Source organism: Mus caroli, chromosome 6 (assembly GCF_900094665.2).
Source record: "Mus caroli chromosome 6, CAROLI_EIJ_v1.1, whole genome shotgun sequence".
NCBI lineage: Eukaryota > Metazoa > Chordata > Mammalia > Rodentia > Muridae > Mus > Mus caroli.
The window spans coordinates 114,092,402-114,108,036 of NC_034575.1; the positions used below are offsets into that span (position 1 = coordinate 114,092,402).

Here is a 15,635-nt window from a genome sequence, read left to right on the forward strand (position 1 = left end):
CAAAACAAATCAATCAAACAAACAAACAAACGAAAAACTTTGTTTTAAGAAACAAAGTCATACCTTCATTGGCTGCATGGACTACAGCAAACGCATTCTGCATAATGACTTCAGCCATGTCACTATTCAGTACTTGGTGTCTATGTCTGGGTCCTTCGGAAGCCATCCCCAGTACATGGCCGCACACTCACCATAAGACACCGAAGGACCTCACCCTAGACACACATATACAGAACACTTTCCCCACTACAGGTCTGCCACTAATTGTCAAAACTGAGAAAACCTGTGTAACTCTAAAATCTGCATCTAGTCCAGTTGCTCTTAATGCTTCCACCCTTTAATACAGCCCCTCATGTTGTGATGACCCCAACCATAAAATTACTTCATTGCTACATCAGAACTGTAAATTTCCCACTGTTGTGGATCATAATGTGATTTGATATGCAGGATATCCTATATGCNGTCCCCCAAAGTGGTCATAAGTTGAGAGACTTCATCTCTTTGGAAATGTCAACGGTTTAGAAGAAGAGGGATTTCCCCCCCTTGACAGCATCAACAGCCACAGTTGAAGTCACAACTACAGGAAGGAGAGTCCTATAACATTCCTGTTCTCCTAAATCAATCCCATCCAAGAGCTCAATCTCAGCTAACTATCAGGCACCAGTGACAGAGGAAGTCGGTGGGTTTGGTGACCAAACATGCTGTGGGAAAATCACATGAAGACTAACAATGTCCTGGCCTGGGCAGGAGAAAGTGGAGACATCTCTGCAGGCTTTGCTGGAGCTCTTCGGGCAGCCCAGCTCTGCCAAGCGCATTCCAGAGCTGGCCTCACATGCCCAGACCAGCAAAGGCCTTTGCATTTGCAATGACTTCACACTCAGCCAAAAGTAAACACACTCTCTGCTTTTTCCATGGACAAATACTAACCCCAAATTGCCAGGGTTGGCCTCTCTTAAATCCAAATGGCAAGCCACCTTTCCCAAGAAAATAAAGCCATTTTTAACTCAATGATACCTCTTGGCCACAAAAGAAAACTTTGCTAAAAGCTTCCTAAAAATTACTTATCATGCAATCATGCTATGATCAAGCAGACAAACCCTAACAATGGAACAATGGCACTCAAAACACTCACAACTGATGATCCAAGAATGCGCTCTCCAGCGAACACCTGCACTCAAGATTTAAGCAGTGCATCTGTAACACACACTGCTTGCAAGACCCACCGCTCGCACACGCATATACGCACACACAGCTCACAGCAGCCTGATTGGAATATTCTTCTGAAAGTAGCCTGTGTTAAGGCAGGTGCCAATTTGAATAAAAAGCAAAATGGCCCGGAAGATCTGAACTGCATCAAAACTTGGCACCTGTCAAACACACGTCCCACATCTCTCCCACCTTGCACGCCGAATCTGTGTCCTTCATTCAGTTGTCTAACAAGCAATAAGCCACGCCGAGGCAAGGCTTGAGACTTACCAGGTTGGAGTTGGTGGCGTTGGAGTCGTCTTCCGGAAAGGGAATATAGATTGCTAAGGCCACACAATTGGCAAAAATAGTCAGTAAAATAATGATTTCAAATGGTCTGAGAAAGGAGTTAAGGAAATCAATGCCACTGTTAACGCAAGTGAAACAAACACACATCTCTATATGTTTTTTAAATGAATCAAAGATTCTTAAGAATTCTGTTTAGACAATGCATTCCAAGCCCCTTGTATTTTGAAGAGAAACATATGCCTTTTAAGTGCGTCTAGTGGACCCCNGCCAAAATTTTTTCCTAATATGTCAAGAGCAGTAGAGGCCAGTCGCGTGCCAGAGTAAACACAGNTTTCTAAATAACTTCTTCTCCTCTTTTATTTATTTAGATTACATTTGATTTCATTTCCCCTCGTGTGGGCTTGGGGGAAAGAGCCCTGTCTGCCCCAGGCAGGATTCCCCGCAGGACCCATTTCCACGTGGTTCGTGAACTGTCACCAATGGACCCAAGCACGCGAGGAAGAGCNGTGGACTGGGGTTTTTCATGGAAATCTACAGACTTTGCTCTTCAGTTTTTGGAAGGAAAGTGAAAGTATTTTACCTCCCTGGGGTTTAGGAGTCCCCAAAGCCAGGTAGGATGTGTGCTGTGGTTACGGAGATAGGGACTGTATCCCCTTGCCTGTTCAGCTCCACATAGGACATGGTAACAGCCTGGACTATAGAGCATCCACCAAGGGTCCACTCACTAGTAACAGTATACTCTGATGTTCTCTCACCGTGACCACATCATGGAAACATCAGGACAGGATACTGTGAGTAGTAAGTTAATGTGGTAGCACTCATCTACTGAGGCAACACCACACCCACCACTGAAAGCAAGAAAGTCCCAATCTGTGTTCCCACAACCAAGTTCCTAGCCCTTTCACCGAGCCTCTTCTAATTAGCTTCCTCTTGCTATGATAAAACTCCATGACCAAAAGCAATTGGGAAAGGGAATGGGTTTATTACAGTTTGTAGCTCATAGCCTATCACAAAGGGAAGAGTCAGGACAGGGACTCAAGCCAGGAACCTGGAGGCAGGAACTGAAGCTGAGCTTACAGAGGATGCTGGTTACAGCCTTGCTTCTCAGGCTTGCTCAGCCTGCTTTCTTATACAACCCAGGACTACCATCCCAAGGCCAGCACTGCCCAAAGTAAGGCTGGGCCCTCCCTCATCAATCACTTACCGGGTAAATGCCCCACAGACTTGCCTACTGGCCAATTTACTGGAGGAGTTCTTTTCATCGAGGTTTCTTTTNCCCAGATGACCTGAGCTTGNGCTAAGTTGATAAAAGACTAACTGGCACAGAACCTAATGAAAGGAAGGGAATGGATGAAAATTATAGGATAGAAAAACTAACTATGCTCACAGAAGTAACAAACTCTGACTCATGAAGAGGCCCTAGAGATTATCTAGTCCAAGTCTTTTGAGGCCCAAAAAAGCTGAGAAATCTCCCCCAAGCCTTGTAACAATCTAGTGGCCATGCAGCACTGAAATCAGATCCCCTGACCACCATATCCAGTGCCTGTCTCATGCCACAGTCTTCAAGCTTGGATGCATGGGTCTGCATGATTGCTTTCATGATGGACCCCCAGTAGCCCCGTGGCAGAGTTGAGGATGCCTCCTAAGATGTGCCACGGTTCAGATGTGGCTTGGTATCACATGACCAATCATGGCCATTATCACACCTGCCCCAGATCCCCAGGAGGCAAGAAGCAGAGTCAGGCCCAGAGCCAGAGCATCGCAGTAGGTTTTCACAGCCTGCTGCCCTTAGGTGGCCAAGGTGCAATAGCAATGGAGACAGGAACTAGTATTAGTGCCGCNGTGGCAAGTCTGGCATGCCCCCAGAGCCTTCGTGCCCAGCTCTGTGATGACCATAATCCCAAGCGCCTGGAAAGAGACAGTAATCTCTTTTGCTAATGAAGGAAAATGAAGCTTGCGGAGGTTTTGCTATTACTGAAGTCATCGAGTTAACAGCTAGAGTGGGACCCAGACCGGGAAAGTCGGTTACTAAGTCAGTTTTGGGACCACTTTGTGCTGATCTGCCTGAGGTGGCTTTGCAGGCATTTCAGAAAGCTAGTTCTCTCAACCCACATCTCCTTCTTCTTCTTCACCAAGCCCCAACCTGCCCAGGATAGTGACTCTCAGCCCAAGCTGCAAGGTTCCATTCTCATTGTCTGGTGCCCTGTCAGGAAGGTGCACCAGAAGACAACTGAGCCAGGCCCCAGGGCCCTGTAAATATCTACGTGTCAGGTGTCCTCGCTGTCTGTACCAGGCAGGAAGCCAAGCTTGACACGTTTCAAGTGTCTAGCCCCCCTGCTCCATGCACACAAACATAAAAGCAACCCGCCCATCGCCATACCCTAGCGCACCAGGCTGATGCTGGAGGATACTGAATGCCAAGAGGACAAACAGGCAGACTGGGAGAGCTGCAGCGGGGATGCAGAGGAGCTCCCAGCAAGCCTGATACACCCGTGCTATCTTCATCCTTTAACCTCCCCCATCTGATGACAGCACCAGGCCCCGCCTTTGCAAGAGCTGCTGAGTACATCAGTGTCTCTCCTTCCCTGTTCTAGGCAGTCTGGAGCTTGCATATAGCTAGTACCATGGGGCAGCATTCCCTCCCGCTCCAGAGTGGGAAGCACCTTCTCTCGGGAGGGCCAGTCACACTAATCATGCAGTGAGGGCTGCAGATTCAGGCTCCTGAAGATCTACACTGGAGTGCGCTTCCTAAGTATCGAGTTGATAGCTATCTCTATTCCCACCTAGCAATTTACTGTCTAGGACCACAAAGTAGCCGTCTCGTCCTACCCGATAACTATCTTGTCCAACTAATAGCTCTCTATCTGGTCCCACCTACTAACTATCTAGTACCACTTATTAGTAACCATCCAGTCTTGCCCAGCCCTTGGCCACACTATCTAGCACTGTAGCTTGGAGAGTTTGGGAAATACATAGATTTTGAAGATGGGGAATCTGGATTTAAAACAAACTTTGTCAAGGTCTGCTGTAGGAATTAGGGGTGGTGGTCTTTGAATCTCAGGGCCTCCCTGCTCTCCCTTCATAGTGGTTTTCCACAGNGTCCCGGGTCTCTCATCCTGTGGCTCTGAAGGCAGTCTGGTGGGACTGCCTTAGTTCAGCTTCTCACCCACTCATGGACTATGTGTGGCTTTGCAGACTGGACATTTTGGCAGCAGCTCTTGCTTAGCACTGTATCCTATTATAGTTACACTTGGGAAAGGAACTCAAATATTCCAAGAAGGAGTGCTGTTGGCTCCACATAACTTTAGCTCTGCCCCTGGGTCATCCTCTTTTACCTTCCAATAACTTCCAAACTTTTTAAATCTTCTCCTAGAAACTCACAAATAAAACCAAACATCCCAGGTAGGAAGAAGCATGTGGCCCTGTTTAAATGAACTGAGGTTTTTAAAAAGATACCTAGCACTAAGTCTCAGGGTTCTCGTACTACTGTCTNTTCTGGGCCNCGTGACCTNNAGAGTTTGATGTGACTTACTCCATCCCTGGTGATANTCAGGGTTGAGCACTGATGTTTTATCCAATGTAACTCCATGATGCTCAGAAGTTAAGACTTGTGTCTATGGTGACAGTCCATCCCTTCAAAGACATGTTTTCTAAAGTCCCCTCTACCCTTTCCTGTGTGTTCAGAGTAGATACATGTTATTAGAGATGAAGCTTTCAATTTTGGCTAAACCTTAGCCTTGCCTCGAGAACTCTGTTGAATATAGGGGGACCTGGGGACCTGTGGTACCTATAATTTGCTAAAACTTTCCTGGTGATTCTAATGCAGTGCCCAGGCTGAGAACCTCTGGTCCCAAGTGCTAGAGGCACTGATCACTATGTCCTCATGNGTCTCCTGGTCCATTTACACTAGAAAAACGTCAGGCTGTGAGCTGCCACAACACAATGACATAGGAAAGAAAGCTATGAAGAAGCAGCATGCAGTAGCCAACAAANAGCCACATAAGCGGGTCCCAGGTGGCTTGAAAGCAAGTTCATATTCCACACTGTCTTCTCTAAGGTCACTTGNGGGNGGAGGAGAGTCTGCCCCCTCTCTCAAATGCTTGGGAGTGAACATGTTTAGACTTAGAATCTGTCTGGATTTTGGAATCTCTGCAGATTCATAATGAGATGTCTCAGGAGTGGGACCCGGGTTATGTATACCTTACCCCAACAGAAAAGACAAATTTTAGTGCCTGCATTCTGACTGCTACCTGCTACATAAGACCCATTTATGTCATCATGTTGATATTATAAAAGTTTTAGATTTTAGAAGAATTCATATTTCAGATCTTTGGTTCAGGGATGTTGTGATACCAACAAATTCTGGGACCTTGTAACGTAAGCTGGTGACTCATGGAGTCTTGGGGGAGGTCACTGCAGCAGTAAGATGAAGATAGCCTTAACATCACCAGCTCCAGTCTATGGCCAGTAAGCCCCAGAGGGCCAANCCCTAGGCACAGGTCCAAGGAACACCTCGGCCTGCCCACAGCATAAAGGATATTTCCATTCAACAATGCTTATGCACGCCCTCCGGATAGGGTTCTTCAGAGTCAGGCAGAGCAGAGCCCGGGGCGGCCGTGTGGCTGTTGTGCCCCCCTGCTTCTTGGGTTTCCCATACTGCTGCCGCTTCCGCTGTGTGGAACTGACGGTAGAGATGGTTGCGTTGCCAGCACTGCCCATGAGCTTGGCCTGCCGGGCGGCATCGATGGCTGCCTGCCAGGACAGTGCTGCCCCTGGAGTAGGGATGTGCTCGGGAGCAAGTCCTGCAGCTGCATTGGCATTCATGTTGGCATGAGCTGGGCGTGGGCTCCCATAGTTGGAACCTTCGAGGAGAGGAGAGAGAAGACAACAGTTACTATGGTGAATACAGGAGCACTGGAGATACATTTGCAATTCTAGACACAATTTTAGACAAAGAAAAGTCCCCCCCCCTTAAGCTATTGCAGGAACTTGGGAGGTAATATACAAAAGCACCAATATGTATGCTCCAGGAAATACAGCCCTGAAATCTACTCCAGGCCCTGTGTGACCTAGTTCAGCCAGATGAACTTGGGCCTGTCACTCTCTTCTCTAGTCTCACTGACCTGACTTAGGCAGACAAGAGGTGAGAAGCATGCATTCACAGCACTGAACTAGTTAGAAAGTATATGGGAACGGTGACACCAATGCAACTTCTGACCCTTAAATATATGTATTCATAAGAGCACACAAATAAAAGAATATTCGTTTAGATAGAATGGGTAAAGAAGAAAAGGAAGAAGATGAGGAGAAGTATGGGAATTAGGAGGAAGGACAAGTGAACGCAGGAGCAGTGGGTCATCCCAGCACCGAAACTGATGGTGTAAAGACACAGTGCACCCAGGAGTGGGAAACTCTAAACTCTGCGGTGAGAGGGCAAAGGAAGCTAATATCTAGTGAAGTAATCTGGGCATTGAATGCCCCCACTTCCAAGACCACATCAATATAGTTCCAGGGGGGGCACTATTGGGAAGTAATAGTACATTAGTGATAGGGCCTTCCCCAAGCCATTTTCTTCTACCACAGAGATGATTAAGTTACTGTAGTAACCTAGCTACTTCTCAGTTAAGATGAGTCAGTTACCTGTNCCACCCAATCCAAAAACACCCAACCAACATGCTTGCACAGTGCTCAGCACACTTGCTGCCTTCCAAAGTCCCTTGCCCTCCCCATCGCAACCGCAACAGAGATAATAAACTTCAACTAGAAGCCAAATGATTGACATCAGTATCCAAGATGCTGATGACAGGGTTCTGAACCTTCCCTGGCACAACAGCAAATCNTATCGTGGTAGATTATCATTTCCTCCCATGGACAGNGGAAAGGAGCGAGAAACGCACAGATGCTATGTGCTTATCATCACCCACTGGATACCAAAGCAGGCACATCAGGGCTTCTCGGGCACCAGCTGTCATCCGCCACCTGCACAGCTGTTGGGTGACATCTGTGGCGTTAGACTTTAGCCTCGTGCCACAAGCCCTGGTAAAGTGTCTCTGTTGNGCCCACTACCCTGGCACACTCACCTCACCACACACTCCCTTCATACTCTCCCCTTCCTCTGCCCAGTGGCACCAGGCAGCTCCTGCACCTCAGGAGTACAATCTGTATATCAGACTATCAGGCCTGGGAAGACTAGACCTCTCCCAGACTGAGAAGGCCCCTCTCTCACAGCTTAACACTGCTTGCTCTTCTTTTAATATATAGATGCTGAGTATAAAGTAAGGAAGGCCCCAGAGGCTAGGGACATAGGCCCCAGAGGCAGGGGACATAGGTCCCAGAGCAGAGAACTGAGAGCGTGGGTTTGAATTAGCCAAGGCAGCTGAAGCAGGGATGCTTGCCTAAGCAGCAAGATAAGTGTCTCCATTCAACACCCAAGCAAACAAAGGAGCCTGTGACTCATTAAAGGTCACAAAATGAGACAATGGAAGATTTTGCTACACTCAGGGCTCACGGTGAACTGCCAGACTCTATCCTTCCCTTCTTACCTCTTTCAACACCCCACACAAACACACATATGTGTGCACACAAGCATGCAACATACATGCATACACACCTCCTGGGATTTTCAATTGAGCAGAAAGTGGTATCTAATGATTAATGATCAGCAGCTCTAACACTAACACCTATGGTGATTTCCTAGGGCACCTCCCTGGTGACAGAGAGTGGAAAGCATCCCTCTGTCTTTTTCTTACACCAAAGTGAGCAAGTCCAAAATAGCCCTGCATCCCATCTTTGCTTGCCAAATTGGGCTGGAACTTAACTCTTCCTGGCTCTCTTCTGTCTGTGGTATGCAACTTTGACTTTGTAGACTCTAGTTGGCATTGACAGTGTTTAGTGAACACTGTTTCAGCTCCTGAACTTATCTTCCTCTACTTCTATTAAAGCACCCATGTTCCCGACTAAGCCTGGCACATCCCAGTTCCCTATCCTCACCAGTTCATCATTTTCATTTCTCTCATATAAGTTGCCTGTTCACAAAGCAAGCAGTTCCAGGGCTTTGGGGTGACAGAAAGACCCAGTGTGAAAACCAGCAAGGGGTCCTGGGCACCAAGGACATAAAAGGCAGGGACTTCCTAAGCAAGCCAAGATGTACTTGGATGGACTCCTGAGCACCCTCACACTCCATATTGAGACCCATTTCCAGAACACAAGGTTACCTCTAGGCCGTACCATCTGGAGAAAGCACATGTTAAGAGGCCTGAGTATGCAAAGGAATAGACTATCACCTCCTCCCTCACCTAAGGACAAGAATACAGCTATCATAAATACCGCTATAGCCTTTGAGTGCTAAAGGCTGGTCTCACTATAAATGGCCACATGCAAGAAAGCGAGAAATGTATTCTCCAAGGTTAGATTCCATGATGGATACATTTTAATGTCACTGTGGCCTTGGCTTCTCCAAGTCGCTTGCCCATCACCGACCTGAGGTTCTAGGAGAGCCTAAAGGACAGTTGCAATGGGCAGTACAACTTTTCATGTGTCCTAGGAGTGGGGAAANTTCCATCACTGTAGCAAAGATTCTGAACTCAGAGTAACACCATGAAGATGGGACAGACCCACATTNTTTTCTCTGATGCTTTTTGTTAGCACAAAATCACCACCCAATGCAAAGACCAATTTTCAAATTATAAGGCTGATTCAAAGCTTTGCCTCCTGGCTGCCAGCTGAACTGATGCCACCAGCTAAGTCTGACCTGGCTCTAGCCTTACTGGGATACATCCCCTGATGCTCTCTTGCCCAAGAGAACCCCAGAACTGCAGGTCAGCAGGCCAGACCACATAGAAATGTGTAAGACCTCCACAGCACCAACCTCTTCCAGACATAAGAAAAATGATTCCTGCTTGTCCAATGGCTGGGTTCCCCTGAAGACAGGGGCATCCCTGCCTACTTCAGAAAGGTGTTAACTCTTCTCAGAAGTGCAAGGACACAGCAGGGCCCCCACACAGGCCTATTAGTCTCGTACCACCCTGTTCTACAAGGGCCCAGAGAGAGGTCCCAGAGAATGGACACATGATTCCTCACTGTCAATGTTAGAGTAGCTTGGTGCTGCATATCTCTGAGTCAGGACTATGTCCAATAATGACACAGTGGTTTTTAAATTCTCCATCCCAGAGGATGTTCAACATCTATTCCTAGTGACTATAATGCTGATGATGTTCTGATAGGCAAGAATGCCGTCACAGTTTGTATCATATGGCTCACACACTCTGTCCTCATTACATGAATGGGTCAAACCTTCAAGAGGCAGAATCAGATGAGAGGAATTTGAATCACTGGAGATAGGGTCCTGAGGGAATATTATAGCCCACCCCTCCCTGTCCTTCAGCTTCNCAGCTACCACAAGGTAAAAGGTAAGTCGTACTCCTTGACCATAACATACTGTCTCCCNCAGATCCAAAAGTACTGAGCCAATGGACCATGGACTGACTCTTCTAGACTGTGAGTCAACGTAAACTGTTGCCCCTTACATGCTGTGGCCTCTGGTGTGGTGTCGTCTTAGTGACAGAGAGCTGACTGATACAAGATAGGCCACAGGTAAACATTAAACGTTTACCTGATGAAGTCTGTCTATCTACACCGTAAGCACTGTGTCCTTCCCCTTACTCTGTGGACAGGAGCGGAGCTCTGAGGGGAGAAAGGAGACCAGCTCTTTCCTCCTCCCATGTCACCACTCTAGTCCAAGCCACCATTCATTTCCTGCTGCAGGAATCCCTGAGATTTCTCCCATTTCCAGGTTTCCCTCTCTCCAACCCTAGCCTCACTCACAAGCAGTCACGATGATCTTTTAGGAAATACAAACACTAAATCAGACCCTGTCATTCTCCTACATCAATCATTTTCAAACCCAAACCTCCCGTCATGTTTCTTGAAATCTGTGCATGCCGGCCCAGGCCAACTTCGCTGGGATTATTATACACNGATTCCTTTCATCCCTCAAACACATCCGGTTCTTGTCAGCTACCATGAGTTTATGAATACTTAGAAAGTTCTTCCCTTAGCCCCTAGTGCTTTCTATTCATAGGCTAAATCTGGCTTTAAACAACTCTGTCTTAAAACCTCTAATCCTCCAGAACCAGGCAAGACTTCCAGTGGAGGGACTGGAACGCCAACCACAAAACCGTCAACCTACACTTTGTCCTGCCAGCAAGATATGCTGGAGTACAGGTGGCAGAGAAATTGTGGGCGTGGCGAACCAAAGATGGTCTAGCTCGAGACCCACACCATGAGAGAACACCTATCCCTGACCCTGCCTGGAGGACCAGAAACCAGAGGCCAGATGGCNCAGAGATGTAGGATAGAACCAAAAACACCTAGGAAAAAAAAAAGAAGTAAAGAAATGATTTTGCCTGGAATAATCACCACCAGAGAGGCTCTGACTGATTGTAACAGACGCAGAGACCCGGAGTCAAACATTAGGCAGAGCTCAGCGAATCCTATGGAAGAAGGGAGGGAGGATTGTACGAGCTAAAAGGGACAAGGACACCACAAAAAAAAAACCCACAGAATCAACAAACTGGACTCATGGGGGCTCACTGAGTCTGAACCAACAAGCAGGCTACCTGTTTGTGTCTGACCTCAGCCCTCTGTAGATATGCTGTACTTGTGTGGTTTAGTGTTTCTGTAGAACTCCCAACAGTGGGAGTGGGGGCTGTCTCTGATGCCTTTGCTTGCTTTTGAAACNCTTTTCCTCCCACTGGGTTGCCTCATCCCACCTTATTATGAGGGAAGTACCTAGTCTTATTACAACTTGAGATGCCATAATTGATTGAGATCCCTGGTTGGCCTGACATTTTCTAAAAGGAAATGGGNGAGGAGTGGATGAGAAGGGGACGGTGAGAAGGGTGTGTCCAGGAGGAGAAGAGGGAAGGAAACTGTGGTCAAGATGTAATATATGCAAGAATAAGTTAATTAGAAATATAAAAAAAAAGTCTATCCAAGGACACAGAACCTAACCAGTAGGATCCAGTATTCTTGCCACCTCCCTNCTCCACACTACCCTTAGGTAAAGATGCTCAGATCCCTGGGCAACATAAAGGGATCTATAATGAGCCACAGACATGGAAAAGATATGGGNTTCAACATCATAGCCTCCTCCTGTGGTCATGTGACTTCTGCCAGAAATAGAGCTGGTGACTCCTGAAGAATGCCTAAGTGACTGTCAGATCAGAAGGCAGCTTGCCCCAGGAAGGAGAAGGCTGCAATGGCTGTCCTGCTGCAATCCTTGTCATTCAAGTCCCTGAGTGCACAGCAATGGCCTCCTTTTGGGTCAGGGGTCACCAAAAACCTTTGTAGCCATCTACCTGTATTCTGCATCTATCAAGCCCTCATGGGTGACAAGGGACCCATAGAAGTGTAGTGAAACTAAAGGTGTACTGGCATGAACCAGCGCGCACCTGGTGACTGGAAAGCAAGAGGACCCTGTCTCCTGGTCTTGAGCCAGCCAAGACTGTCCATCAACAGCTTAGAGGAGTGTATCCACAGATGAATCCAGCAGGCCTTACAGGGTCACCCTGTGGCATGGAGTGACAGGCAGACAGCTGGCATGGATGCTCTTCCAGCTCCTTCCTACTGCCTTTCTACCAGAGACAAAGACCTCAGTCTCAGTTGTCCGAAAGCCAGAAATCCTAATGCACCTTTAAGACTGCACAACTAAAACCCAAAACAAAACAAAACCAGACAGGGCAGGAATCTGCTCACTNATACAGTGCTTCCAGGTCCTGCCAACAGCTTCCTAACCCCAGGGGCATTGGAGGCCGTGACGTCCCCAGCTTCCTACCAAATGCAGATCCCTTGACCTGTTCTGCAGCGCTCTTCAGATGTCATTCCTACAAGACACCTAGGGCCTCCTCCCCCAACTCTTCCAGCTAAAGTCCTTCCATTCCTGTATCCTGTATCCTTTCTTCCTAAAATCACCACAGCTGCTCAAGACACATCGGCTTACAGCATCGTGTTATGCGCTACAGCTCTTGTTGTTATTTGGGTTTGGGTTTTTGTTTTCTGAAACAGAGTCTCACTCTATAGACCTGGATGAGCCTCAAACTCACTCGATAGCCCAAGATGATCTCAAACAAAAGGCCATTCTCCTGTCCGGGCTGCCCAGATGCTGGGATTACAGGCATGAGCTGTACTACTCCCCAGCCCAATCATCACATTTACAGGAGTGAAAATGGGATGTCATTTTGAACTATCCAATATAGTGGCTGTCAGTCAAATGTGTCTGTAGAGCGCATGAAACGTCTCTGGGACAATGGAGGAAGCATATTTTAATTTCATTTCAATTAATCTTCATCTAAATAGACACAGAGTATCACATTGGGCAGTACTACTGTGCACTCTGAGCAGAGTACNGTGAATCCTGGGGTATGAGGAAGGAAAGAGAATAAGGAAGCACTTGGTTTCTAAGCAGGGAAGGGGAGCAACCAAGAATGGGTCTGGATGTGATAGACGGGCGGCTTTTCTTGAACTAACCACTGCCTGCAAAAAGACCTACCAAAGCGTAAGGATTCTCAGCTCTGACAGACAGTAAGGCCACGGCTATCTTTACCTGTCTGACACTCAAAAAACTAAGTGTGGAACAATTCTCCTCAATGGACTGATAGAAACCTGATATTGTCCCTCAGGCTGGGAGNGGCGGTCGACATGAAAGCTTCCTCCCTTGAGTGTGTCCGCTGTGGAGCAGAGCAACTGAGCTGCTTGAACACAGTCCAGCAGCATTCCAGTTCTTCCTCACCTTTCCAGAACAGAAGGGATGCGAAGAGCAGTCCTGTGCCCAGAGCTGTCGCATCTGTTCCACCACGAAGGGGCAGCGAGGGGCAAGGACATGTGCAGCATCTCACCAACTCAGCAGATCAGCTGCTGCCTTAAATAGCGCACCTTCCTCTGATGACCCGCCTAAGGCAAGGGGACAGGCAGGTAGAGAACCCAAGCCTCTCCACGGCCACAGTAACCAGAAGGTGGCCCTGTGGACAGCACCNGCACCTTCTCAGACCAGCANGGAAACCTCTTCTCTGCAGTGTGGCAAGTCAAGAAGGTGANAGAGGAAAAGGAACCTCCATAGAGAGAGTCCTCCTGAGGAAAGAGCCATCTGNTCCTGACTAACTTTCCCCACTAGAAACTAATCATAATGCTACGTTATCTTTGGTGGCCAGCATCGGCAGGCATAAAAGGAGGAAAACTCCTGGATGCATGCAGCTAAACCACGACTTCCATCACTGAGGGCAAACCATGATGATGGTAAACTACCCCTCCACGTCTTCTTCCCCAGCACGGAGGCAAGGGAGGCACCATTTCTGCTGTTCACACCACCACTTGCTGACAGCACCCATAAATTCAGTGGGCTCAGAGTGAGCCTACTGAAAGTCAACATTGCAGACTCTCTCGTTAAGCGATGGAATTGGCTCTGACTGGGGGCAGACATCATGCTGGACAAACAGGAAGTTCTTGGGGGTAACTAGTATCTGGGGACAGTGTCACGGCAGCTTGGCAAAACCCTGACAGAATACCTGAGAGTTCACACTTTCACTTTGTTTGTTTGTTTGGTTGGTTGTTTTGCATTTCCCAAATGTAAGTGATTCTTTGGTGAGGAAGGAGAAGTCTGATTTTGTTTTATAAATTACAGATAACACCAGAATTACCACAGCCAAACTAGTGCCCGACTCCTGTCCCACTGCTGAAAGTCCCTCTAAAGGGGGCCTAGCCCTGCCTAGCAAGTATCTGCCTGCTATCACAGAGGAGCAGGATTCCCATCTTCATGAACTCCTGGTGACTTTTGCTGCCTGAAGCCAAGGCTCTCGACAAAGGCCACACACAGCTAGGCATTTGCAGCAGTGACTCTACAGAATAAAACTATGTGGCCTGAAGGTAAACAAGATAGAAAGGTGGCTGAAAACAGGCTTTGGTGGTACACTACTGTATCTGTTGTANGTTCCCTATCTGGGATGAGTAGCTGTAGGTGTGGCATCTCCCCAGGGAAAGTTTTGTCACACAACATACACCCAGGCTCCTGAGTCTATAAAGTACCAAATAAATAGACATTTCTCTGGGCCTCAGTCAATTGCTCTGAAAAATAGAATTAGCAATGCCTTCTTTGCAGGATGACCAAGAATANTTAATGAGATTGTATGTCTGGAAGTTCTACCCATAGAGCAACAGCTATTAATAAGAACTGCTCCAGATCCCCACACAGAGTGCCTCGGGACACAAAGGAAGACTACCTTCTTTCAATAAAGAGACATGAATATGAAAAGTGTGTTATTATTTTAAATATTCTCCCTATGCACATTCTTCCGTTTATGCAGCCATATCTTCAAGTGGATGCATTCCATACGCACAGATCAAGTGTCAGTGCCTGAGAGGAAACTGCAAATACAGAGACATCCCAGAAAATGGTGCCNCCATTCCAAGGAATCCATCAAGAAAAGGCTCTGAAATTGTCCCACTATTGGGGTTGCATGGCAGAGAGGAGGGGTGCTACCCCTCAGAGTCACACACTGAAAAGAACGATATAAGAAGAGAAACAGAGTCACGCAGGCCTGTAGTCTTACCCCTGGATGCCTCTCATCCTCACCAAGGTAGAATAAAACACCATTTCCTTATTCCTTCATATTCCCCGGACATTTAATAATGCTACGTGAAAAGTATAACATTTATTTCATTTACAATGGGGATGATGCCTATTTGTCTTGTTAACCCCCAAAAGCCACTACCAACAGACAAACAACAAGGCAGAAGGCAACCAAAGCAACAGCAAGAAAGCCACAGGCAAAATAAGCTCCATATCAATATACCGCTGTCTAGGCCTATACTTGCCCCACATTTGGTGGACAGCGCTAAGATCAAAAACCCAGAGCTCTGAACCCTACTCCCAGCCCCCCCTTTCTGCTCTGTGCTCACCCCTGCGAGTCCCCTCCTTAGCTCTCCTCTTCCTCGTCTTCAGAATGAAACTCCAACACTGGGAGAAGTTCTCTGTCTCAGCACTTAGGCTCNAGAACTCTCTGGACCAGGCATCACATGGCTCTTACATCCTCGTCAACTAGCCTGACCCTATCAAGGCCTCTCCTGCCCATTATTTGAGCTAAAAAAAA

At 47.4% G+C, this 15,635-nt stretch overlaps 1 protein-coding gene across 4 annotated transcripts in view; it reads right to left on the reverse strand.

The window, feature by feature from the left end:
* The window catches only part of LOC115031305 (voltage-dependent L-type calcium channel subunit alpha-1C), a 486,264-nt gene that overhangs the window by 339,106 nt on the left and 131,523 nt on the right, over nt 1-15,635 (reverse strand). For all 4 annotated transcript variants that reach the window (XM_029478472.1, XM_029478475.1, XM_029478473.1 and 1 more), the window contains exons 2-3: nt 6,035-6,356; nt 1,477-1,582 (exon numbers count right to left, since the gene is read on the reverse strand). In XM_029478472.1, coding sequence (XP_029334332.1) covers nt 1,477-1,582; nt 6,035-6,356 — 428 coding nt within the window. The remainder of the gene's footprint in view (nt 1-1,476; nt 1,583-6,034; nt 6,357-15,635) is intronic.